At 32.6% G+C, this 12455-nt stretch overlaps 1 protein-coding gene across 1 annotated transcript; it reads right to left on the reverse strand.

Annotated features, from left to right (window-relative positions):
* Positions 1-237: 237 nt before the first annotated feature.
* Positions 238-2745, reverse strand: LOC128127271 (uncharacterized). Its single transcript, XM_052765719.1, has one exon. It carries the CDS (start codon positions 2743-2745, stop codon positions 238-240), a length of 2508 nt encoding a protein of 835 aa, XP_052621679.1.
* Positions 2746-12455: the final 9710 nt, after the last annotated feature.

Consider the following 12455-nt stretch of genomic DNA (forward strand, 5'->3'; position numbering starts at 1 on the left):
TAGTTTAGTTATAAATGTACTTAAAATCAATTACTAAAAGTAATAAATTTGTCGTTTTACCTTTTTCTTGAACCAAGAGGGAAATTCATTTTTTTTGTATGGTATCTATATTTGCTTGTTGTATATTTCTTGAGTATAGAGATTCTTTGTGCTCCCTAAATTTAAGAACAAGTTAGTTGATTTTTGTGAATTAATTAGTAAATACAAAATATAAGTATATCTAAAAATATAGGAAACTTACTCTATGTAAACATCAAGTTCATTTTCACAATTATTAATGATGTACCATTGCACCACATCAACATACTCCCCTAGTAGTTCGAATTTCGAAGCACCCAATATACGGACTTTATTGGTGAATACCTCCAACCCATGTTGGGTGGTTGGTACATCCCAATTGCGTTCATCATGGTTGAATCTTGTCTCGATATCATCTACATAACGAGATAAAAATGTGACAGCCTCATCGACAACATATGCTTCAGTAATGGATCCATCAGGACGAGCAAAGTTACGAACATATCCCTTGTATGTACCCATACGACGTTCGATCCCAAACATCCATCTTTGGCTTACTGGTCCTCCTAATAACGCCTCCTCTGGTAAATGTACGCACAAGTGAACCATGATAGTGAAAAATGATGGAGGAAATATCTTCTCAAGTTTGCATAATATGATTACAATCCCAGTCTTCATATCCTCGAGTTCTTTAGCATATAGAGTCTTAGAACATATTTTTTGAAAGAATTGGCAAAGCTCAATCAAAGTTGTACGTATTTCGTTGTTCAAGAAAGGAAGAATGGCTACTGGTAGTATTTTCTGAAGCAATACATGGCAATCATGTGTTTTCATCCCCCCGAGTGTATTAGAATCTGTCGCACATCGACTTATGTTGGACGCATAGCCATCAGGTAGGCGAACAGACTTGATAAATTTGCAAAACTCCACACATTCATCTCTAGTCAATGTGAAATTAGCATGAGGTTTCTCAAATTTTCCATTTCTCTCTCTTAGCCATTGATCCTTGCGAATATTAAGATCCTCCAAGTCTAAACGTGCATTTGTAGTATCCTTTGACTTCACGGGATCATTTAACAATGTCCCAACTATATTATCATGGACATTTTTCCCTATATGCATGACATCAAGATTATGGCGCATCAATAGTTTAGACCAATATGGAAGTTCAAACAATATACTCTTTTTTGACCAATTAAGCTCATTAGCACCTCGTTTACGCTTCTTATCAACATTACTAGGTGCTTTTCCAGTAGTGCGTCTTGGAATATCCGCCAACTGTGTTAGAATTTGATCACCTGTAAATCGGCGAGGTTTTTCCCTTAGCTCTTTCTTCCCATCAAATTCTTTGCTATTTCGCCACCTATGTGTTTTGCTTAAAAAACATCGATGTCCAATATAACATTGTTTACCACGAATCCTTCTAGAACGGGTATCCTCAAGGCATATTGGACATGCCAACTTACCCATAGTACTCCACCCAGACAAGTAAGCATAAGCAGGGAAGTCACTGATTGTCCATATTATTGCGGCATGAAGAGTGAAAAGTGATTTTGAATCTTCATCATATGCTTGAACCCCATTACCCCATAGAACTTTAAGTTCGTCTACAAGTGGCCTTAAGAAGATGTCAAAGTCTTTACCAGGAGATTTTGGCCCAGGAATTAGTAACGTTAGAAAGTAACTACTCTTATGCATTGTACACCAAGGTGGCATGTTATACGACATCAAAATAACATGCCACATGCTATATGAAGTTGTCATATTGCTAAAAGGGTTAAACCCATCTGAAGCCAACCCCAATCGTACACTCCTAGGATCATCTGCAAAATTAGGATACATTTTATCAAAATGTTTCCAAGCCTCTCCATCAGCCGGATGACGCAAAACTCCAGGCTCATCTTTACGAACTTCTTTATGCCAACGCATGTCTGTGGCAGTGTGGCGTGAAGCATATAGATGCTTCAAACGAGGTGTTATTGGAAAGTATCGTAACTTTTTATGAGCAATTTTGTTGCGCACGTAACGATTGCTTTGACAAACAGGACATGTTATGGCATCTTTGTTGTCCCCATAGAAAATAGCACAATCATATTGACAAACATCAATAAGCTCATAACCTAAACCGGCTTCACAAAGCAACATTCTAACATCGTAATAGCTCTCTGGACAATTATTACAATCAGGAAGATCCTCGTGTAGCAACTTTAGCATCATCTCAAACGAATTATCTGTCCACTTGTTCATCACTTTCAAATTCATCAACTTCACAACAAATGTCAATGTAGAACTTTTGCATCCTTCATACAAAGGTTTATTTAGAGCTTCATGTAGCTTCTCATAACGAGCATTTTCTGGGTGTTTGTTACCAATTAGATCATTGGTAGGTCCAATATCAAATAATGGATGACCAACTGCATCCTCTAATCCTGCTCTTAAGCCGGCAGATTCAATATTAACAAAATCATTATGTGGAACATCTTCTTCTTCGATTTCATCTTCACCATGATGCACCCACCGTGTATATGACTTATCAATTCCTACACTAATCAAATGAGAAGTAATGACACTTATATTTTGTAATCTCGAATTGAGACAATTACTGCACGGGCATGGAGTTAACCCATTAGAATTCAAAGTATGTCGGGCAACATTTAGAAATTCCTTTACCCCGTTCACATACTCGATAGAGGTCCTATTCTCAATCTTGACCCATTGATGACTCATATGTTGTATCTAACCATTATTACCAATAGAAATCAATTAGTGTAAAGTTTTTTCTATGATGCTATAAGCTGGAAATGGCATACAAACAAAATTAGATAAGGTAGTTCACACTTAGTTCAAATTAGCATTGTGAATACAACTTATGATGGAAATGTAATCTAGACTTAGGGTTATTTTATTAATTTTAAGAAGTAAGTCTTGCAGTTAAGATGACAGTTACAGTTGGGAAGGAAGTTACTGTTAGAAAGATGATGGGAGAAGTGAGAAAGATGATGGGAGAAGTGAAATTTTAGAAACACCCCTGATGGTTGAAGTAGTAAAAGTCTAGATTAAGGGGGAATGATGGAAATGTAATCTAGACTTAGAGTTATGTTAGTAATTTTAAGAAGTAAGTCATGCAGTTAAGATGGCTGTTACAGTTGGGAAGGAGGTTATTGTTAGAACCGTTATATTTTAGGTCAAAAGTCACATTTGTTCATTAACATCTCTCTTCTCTGATAAGTAATGTTCAAATTATTGCTTTAATTCAATGTTTCTTGGGCTTAATCCCAACAACTTACAGGTGTTTGTGTGTGTTTAATTCAAATTATCATTGTGAATACAACTTACAGAAAGGAAATTTTCATTTGTTTCAATGTTCTAGTGTTGGGTTCTAATGTTGTAAGCGTTTACGTTTTTTTATGCTTTAGGGTTGATAAAAATGATTGAACATGGGGTAAACATGGTGAGTTTTTTTTCCATTCTGCTAGATGTTTTTAACTGTTACAACAGGTGAGAATTTTTATCTGTCATGTCAGAGACTCATATGAACAGTGAACAAATCTTCTAAAACTAAAATAGAAGAAGTTTACAACAGTTGTTCAAGATTTGTAATCTTTATGGGAAAGTGTTATGTTAAGTATACGTTATTCTAATAGAAACAATGCTAAAATTCTGCAAAAAGGAAGGCGTATTAAGTTTTTTTAACATATCTTTATAGTTTTAGGAGTGGTATTGAACACCAAAGAGATTGCCAATGCAGATTATAAGGTGAAACTATAGATTCTTTAATGAAGTATTTCTTACTTATGCTATTTTTTATACAGGCTCCCCAATAAACAAAGAACAATCAGGTAATTTTTTTTGAGCAACTTTAGGTGAAGTATGGTTGATCATTCTCATATCATTTTTTATGGCAAAGAGCTAAAACTGCATATTTAAAGGGCTACATTATTTCTCATTAGAAAACTTGAAATTATTAATCTTATAAATTAGGAGTTAACACCATGATAATGGGTTAATTAATTTTAAAGTGTTTCGTGGTTTTCTTATGTGCTATATTGCAGGAGCTATTTTCTAAATACAATAGCTTGGCTATATACATGTGGTTGATTCTTATGTCATCTCATTCTTAATTTTTTTTAGTATATCGTTGAACAGTGAACAAAGCCACAAAAAAGTGATATTCTAAAAAGCTTTGTATTCAAAGGTTCAATGCATGAGGAACAGAGCCTTCTTAAAGTGATTGTCTGTGATTATTATGTTGACATTTTTATATTGACTCAATTTATTCATTGTTGATTTTGTATCATGTATTGAAGGTATATGTATTAATACGATCTATTTTTTTAATATGGTCAGAAAAAAGTGAACAATATTTTATCCTTGTTATACAATACGGTTGTTTGACGGTATTATATTTAGATTTTTGTAGTAGTAAAAGTAACAACAAAATCAAAGAATTATATGCAGTAAACAAGTTCATATGGCAAAAAAAATGGGAAACAAGAAAGTAAGGAAAAGAACCTGAACAGATAGACTGGACTATGGAGCAGAAATCGATGATGAATGGAGAAGGAATACAAGGGCGTTGATGCAGGATATGAAACAAGAAGTAATTAATTAATTTGATGGAGTATTTGATTACATCAATACAAGATCAAACAATAAATTTGTACCTAAAGCCTTTGTCGCACCTTGTTTTATCGATGCTTCCCCTACGTATTAGGGTTTTGTCGATCGTTTGTGGAACAATGTCAACATAACATCATACATAGAAAACTAAAAAACCCATGATTCGTGATTTTCGGATGTGATCCCGGTTTCAAAGCTTCCAATTGTTCTGAAGATACGTGATTGATTCGCTCCTAGTATGCATTTTTGTTTTATTTCAACGTTATTTTTTTCTATTTTGGTTTACTTTTAATTTTTTTAACACATGGAATTTTTCGTTAATTAATTTCTTTTTACTTTTTGATTTTTAATACTTTTATTTCTTTTATAACAACTTATGCAAATGGTATTTCGTAGTTAAAAAATAGCTTCCATCATATGGTTTTCAATTATCCATTTATATTTTTGATTTTCAATTACTTGATTTATAATTTTTAGTTTCAAATTAAGTTATTTAAAAAAGAGATTTATATCCAATAAATGTTAATGGTATATATATATATATATATATATATATATATATATATATATATATATATATAAATACACTTTATTTTTTTTTATTTATTTTTTTTAAATATGTGTGCCTATATCAATAACCAATTTTGGAGGGAAATTTCCCTCAAAAAAACATAAAAATTTCTTGCTAAACAATTTTACCTACACATGTTAATTGTTGATTTCTGTAAAACAAATATTAAGAAATATCAACACATATAGATAATATATGTAGGTATTTGATTTGCCTAATATATTTACCTACACATAAAATATGTGAAGGTATTTTATTTTCTAGTTATTTATGAATAAGAACTATCTGATATATTTACCTACACATAAAATATGTGTATGTATTTGATTTGCCACGTCATTTATGAAATAATAATAACAATTGTGTAATATATTTACCTACATATAAAATATGTGTAGGTATTTGATTTACCATGTCATTTGTGAAATAATAATAATAATAACAATTGCCTAATACATTTACCTACACATAAATATATAGATGTTATGTGTTGATATTTACTTTGCCACGTCATTTATTTAAATATTATATATTATTATTAGTTAATTTATTTATCTACATATGTGTGAAATAAAATTATGTGTTGGTAATATCAATTGAATCACCTTCACATCGATTTCATCTATATATATGAGTAGGCATATTACCTACACATAAGGAAAGTTTTTAATATGTGTGGGTAACTTCACATTCCGTAAATCGCAAATTTTAGAGGGAAACGTTTCCCCCCAAATTAAATGTTAATATTGGTAATTCTCTACACATATTAAGTGTCGCCCGATATGAAAAACTATATGTTTAATTACCCACACATATGCAAAATATGTGTAGATATTTACTTACACATAACATATGTAGGTAATTTATGTGTAGGTAAAGACCCTAATTTCTTGTAGTGTATAGATGATTCCATATGTTCCCATGGTTGTGTGAAGTTGATCTTCTCTGTTTTTGTCCGATCTAAATGATAATAAGTCAGAGATTCCAATTTTAGATAGCCCTTACCCTTTTCCTAACATTACGTTTCTGACTCTTCCTGATGTGTAACGAAACCTTGTTCACTTAACTCAAGATTATGTAACATGTTGAAAATGTATATATCACTACAAGAATAAGCATATATAGAGACGGGATCTTCAGGGACGACATATGTCGTTGCTATACACATCCTATAGGGACGCCATGTCGTCTCCATAGAGTTTGAGTTTCCTTTTACTTACCACAATTACCGGGTTCTCAATATGTTAAAGCGGGAAAGAAAATAGAAGTAGGCGCGTTTTTGAGGAAGGCTATAGGGACGACTTGTCGTCCCCATAGCTTTCTATGCCTTAAATCAGGAGAACAACCTTCTTCGCTTCATTCAGGCACACTCAATCATCAGTCTTGCTCTCAAGAGAGAGAGAGAGATAGAGAGAGAGAGAGAGATCAGAGATTCTCACATCCGTCATTTCAGCCATTATCTTCTCCTCCAACGATTTCCTCACCTCTCACTCCCTGTGAATGTTCTTCCTCTCTCCATAGATTATGATACTAGTTTCCGAGCACAATCGTCGGGCTCAACAATGACGATTAGTTTCAACGCCAATCTGACTACCGACTTCCTTTTCACATCCGGTTATGAATTCTATCGAATACAATCCCGCTATCATGTTAGTAATTCCCTGTTTATTGAGGTAAATGTTAGCAATTATGTGTTTGAAATTGGAATTGGTGTATAGGTTAAGAATGATGATGACGACAAACTCAAATTCCATAACTATTTGTTTCAGTATTGCTCTGTTGTTTCAGCTTTAACTTCTATTAGTTCCATTTTGTAGGTTTTTTGCAGATTTGTTCATTGATCCACATCGAATGTTAATTCTTACTGTTGCAACAACAAAGCAAATTATGTGTTTGCAACTGCTATGAGAACAATTGGATATGAATTGAGGTAATTTTGTTGTTCATGAGACTTTGGGCTTCTTTAATTGCTATGATTTTAATTGCATAGTAATGAAAATATTTAGAATAAATTCAAAAATTTGATGTCTGAAAATGATATGATTAGCTTGTCCTTTTCACTTATGAAGCACTAGAAAGTTGTATGTCACTTACTTAAGAACATGAACTCAATTAGAAATAAGAATTTTTTTTTTACAGGTTTACTCACTTATTGGAGCTCTTGTGAATATTTTGGAAGCTAGTGGGGATAAAAGAGACTATAATTGACTGGCTCAAGTATGTTTTTCCTTTTTAACACAAAAAGTTTTCTTTAATCCATTATCTTGGAATTTAGTATCTTTTACTCTTTTGCATGATCTTTGTAGCTATGATGTCATACTTACGAATTCTTTTCAAGCAAAAGAAGCAAATTACAGGGTAAGTATACTGACTTTTATGTTATAATTATTTCACAATCCAAATGTTTACTAGAGTTTTTGTTATACAAAAGATGTTATGCTCTCGACCTTCAATCTGCTTAGCAGCCCATCAAGTCCTATGTATGATGTTTACTAGGTCTATTTCTAATGATGAGGGTGACAAGGGCATTTTTGTCTTTTATATCCCATTGACATTAGTCTTAGTCCCAAGGCCAATCCAGTACACACAAAACAGTTTTCTGTTATGTTTTTGTGAGATTGGAAGTATTTACGTGTTGATGTAATTAGAACAGGTCATCCATGGATATGTGAAAATGGGGTTGCTCTAGATAGAGCACTTGATCCTGCTGTTCTTTCTCGTTTGAAGCAGTTCTCAGCAATGAATAAGTTAAAGAAGATGGCTTTAAGGGTACATAACTGAAACTGTTTACTTGATTTTCTTTTTTGGGATAATGTCACTGTTTCTATTTCATGCATTGACCTATTTTGGCAAATGTTTTGTGTTGTATTGTATGTATGGTGACAGGTAATAGCTGAAAGCTTGTCAATGGATACATAGATTCGAGACCTTATGAATGAAGTAAGATTAGTATTTAATCACTTAATAAAGAAAGTTATAGAAATAGCCATTTATTTGTTTATCATAAGCATATTCTACTTTTATCATAGGCTGATGTGGACAACAGTGGCACAATAGATTATGGGGAATTTGTAAAAGTTTATTATATCCCAATTGTATATTTTCAGGTGTGAAGGTGGTGATGCAAGCAAGTAAACAAATTGTATGAAACTTTTAAACAATTTTAGATTGTGTAGTATGTTTTGGTAAACAATTGTATAAATATTCAAATGTTTTGATATTGTATGATATTTTAATGTTTTGTAGTTAAATTTTGTGTTTTTGCTTTTATATGTTTGAGAAAATTGGAAAAATAAACATAAAACAAGAGCTAAATGTGAATTTTGCACAACATCTATGGGGACGACATCGTTGCTATAGGTCTAGCTATAGGGACAACAAGTCGTCTCTATAGGTCCAACAATGGGGATGGCAACTATGAACCAACAACGATGATATGTCATCTTTAAAGTTACCTATGGCGACGATATCTATAGCGACAACAAAAGCTATCTATTGCGACGGGGCTATAGCGACAAAGACATATAGGGACGACTTTCCTCACAGTCATCTATAGGGACGACTTTCTAACCTATAGAGACGACAAATGTCGTCCCTATAGGTCACGTTTCTTGTAGTGTATCTACTTGTTGACAGGTGGGGTTTATGATGTTTTGCTTATGGTTTTGGTGTTTCAGCTACAACAATATCAATGGAGGGATTGAAGGTATCTGATGCAGAATTGGTGTTGTATTTCTAACCATCAAAGTGCATCAGAGGACATCTTTTGCGAACTATGTTCAATTCTTTTTAATATATAGTCTTAATTTAATGTAATTTATTGAACTTGACTATTTTTTCATGTAATTCTAGACCATTGGTTAAAAATAGTATATACATGAAAATAAATTGATGTCTATACTTCAATCGTTCAAAAAAAAAAGCATGATGCCAATACAAATAATACAATATACAATATAAGCATCATCTGAGTTATTATTACTTGTGTTCTATATGAGAAAAAATTGATATAAAAAAGAAACAAGATATGAGCATTAAGTTGACTAATTGGAATAGAAATGAGCACTTTAGTCATCTAGATAGGGGTGATGCGTGCAAAACTAATAGAACTCGGTTGTTTTTTCGAAACCGGGTCACATACCCATAAAACGAAAAGTCCCGGTTGTTATGCTGGGAGCCGGGTTACTTAAGTATATCATATGTCCCGGTTTTTTAAAAGGAACCGGGTCATATTGCTTCTCCCCTTTTAGATCCCGGTTATTTCATAATATGTCCCGGTTTTTTGAAAAACCGGGTCCTAATTGGCGAGTCCTATATGGCCTTTTGTAGTAGTGTGGGTAAAGAACTTCGTAACATCGTATTCATTCTTCATTCTAGAAAACAATGAGTTTTATCCGATTAGAGATTTTCGAGTATACTATCGAAATACTTTAATCTGAAAGTGCTTCCTTTTGTTTATGAGTTGTTTTATAAAATCAATTATCGATGATTTAGTAAAGAGTTTTCTCTCTACAGGTTCGATTTTGGTGCTATGGTTCAACAATACAAGAGTTTTTTTTTGTGGTATTTAAGGGGAATAGGTATCTAATTGCGGTTTATTTGATTTGACGATGAAGGCTTTTTGATTATGGGTTTAGTTTTCCATGTTAGGAACAACTTTAATCTACTTACCTTTTCCTCATCACCTGGTAATTTCTACTAATACTTTTTTTTGATAATCAAAAGCATAATAAGTTTTGTATTTTTTTTTTGAAGGAATGAATGGTTCTTTCGAACAAATTCACCAACAGTTATTTCTGTATGGGGCATGGAGAAGCGAGCAGGAAACTATACAAGGGTATGATTCATTTTTTTGACCAAAATCCTTTTTCATTTGTTGTTATTCTCATGCTCAAAAGTCACAATCTCATAGGTTTAATAGGATGTTTAGCATTAATAATTTATTTTTTATAATTTATAAGTCTTTGATTTACTTAATTACCCTTGGTATAGATGTTTCTTATTTGTCACAACTCACAATTCTGTCTTTGGTAAAACAGTTAGAATTAATATGTTTAATCTAACTTACCTATCTTATATTTTTTTTCTTCTAATTCCTATCAATAGTATATGTTTAATGACACTCTTGAATCACAAAGTCTCCATGCAATAGTATTATTATCATTAACCAGGAAGAGAAAAGGAGAACAAGAATCAAAATGTATTGAGGATTGCAAACATATTAGATTGATTTGTCTGCGTTTCCATAGATATTTCATGATGTAAAACACTTATTTATGGGGTTAATTTAATTACATGAAAAACCAACCAAGTGTAATCCTTTTGCTTAATTTACCCCCAATCGTGTTTTCTGTGAAGTCCAAACCATTAGACTTGTTGGTGGCCAAGCACCTATTTTTTTCCTAGTTTTGCAGGTAAATTTTGTGACATGGTAGTGTTGGTCCATCCTACTTAGCAAACAGTCCACCTTGTCTTCACATGGCTTTTTTTTAACATATTTCTTTTACATTTTTAAAATTAAAAAAAATAGATTTGTTTGATATGTGCTTCTTGTTTTATGTGTGAGCCCCCACCAAACACCCCAATATTCAAGGTTAATAACTAAGATTCAGCTTTCAAGTGATGGGAAAAGTGAGTCTGCATGAACATTTAGTTGGCATCCTGTATATGTATTTATCAGTCACAATCATAAAGCATTCTAATTAACTAAAAATAGATCTTTGTTTGACCTGATTGAGTAATTTATGGATATGTCACTTGTTCTTCTACATTCATATTTAAGGTTTTTACATATCATAAAACTTATAAGGGTTCTGATTATTTACATACCCATTCCAATCATAAAGCAGTATAATTAACATTTTTGTTTCTTTCTAATTCCAGGTTTCAAAGGAAAGGAACAAGAAAGGGAGCATAAAATGGAAATCCATGGAGATTTGTGTTTCAAATGAAGCTTCATGGATCGGTTTTTTTGGTTAACATTCACAACATTTAGACTAATTAATTTTTTTAAGACATTTGTGTATTAAATATTAAGAATATTATTATTAGACAAGTTTGAATAAACCATTAAAGCAATGATATTATGTTTCTATATATTATCTTAATTGTCTTATTATTGTTTTATATTCCATTTAAAGTTAAAAAAAAAAAAAGATGGACCTTAGTTATTAATATAATATTTTTGCGTTAAAAAGTGTTACCAAAAGCATGAAAATAATATTTAATTTATCATTTAAATAGTGTCATAAAAATAGTGCTACCAAAACCTATAAGTATTTTAGTGGCATAATTGAAAAGTGCCACTAAAATCGAATAAGGCTGCAGCGACACAACCAAAAAGTGTCACTAAAGGTATTTAGTCGAAACGCTTTTAATGACATTTTTTTTTGTGCCGCTGATTCCATAGGGGGCCTTTAGTGGCACTTTTTCGGTTTTTAGTGACACTTTTTCTATGTCACTAAATGTCATTTTATTTGTAGTGACTTCAATCTCTTCAATCTTCAAGTTTCCTTCCCCAAAAGCACAAGATTCACTCTCCAAAGCTCACACACACTGAAGAAGGCACTAAATCACGACTAGGGTTTCTCTCTGGATAGATAGGATGATGAGGGAGACCACAAATGACCCATAAGTTCCTTAAATGGGGTGCAACTCCCTGAAAATTGGGTTTTTCCTTTACAGTGTCTACTCGTCGAGTAGACCCTAAGTCCCGCGTCCAATGTCGATCTCTTCTCGTCGAGTTGGGCTTTCCAACTCGTCGAGTCCCAGTGCAAACACCCTAAAAACAAAATAAAAATAAAAATAAAAATAAATGATACATGGAACAAGCGTTACACTTAATCTTCAAGAGTCAGAACGAGGCCATTAAAACGACATTCCTCAAGCGTGGCGTTTCTCAAGGAATGACGTTGGAGGTTCATCTTGTATTCATTGCATGCCTTGGTTCCGTCATGGCGAGCCTTCAAAAGTGTGTTCATGAGTTTCTACTTTCTAATATGGTTTTCAAAAATTACAAAATGTTCCGTTTGTAATTCATTGTTTACATGTTTTACCCCTCCCACAACAATATATGTATTTCATTTAAACTTGTTTTTACAATAATCTTTTCGGATTATTCCCACCACTTCAATGTATCTCTAGGTTGCCAAAAATTGGTTATAACTAAAAGATGATCATTTAGGTACGAAATGTATTTATTTTGGAACACAAGTTCAACAAAAAATGTTGTAGAAGTAAAAATTGA

The sequence above is a fragment of the Lactuca sativa genome, chromosome 7 (genome assembly GCF_002870075.4).
Source record: "Lactuca sativa cultivar Salinas chromosome 7, Lsat_Salinas_v11, whole genome shotgun sequence".
NCBI lineage: Eukaryota > Viridiplantae > Streptophyta > Magnoliopsida > Asterales > Asteraceae > Lactuca > Lactuca sativa.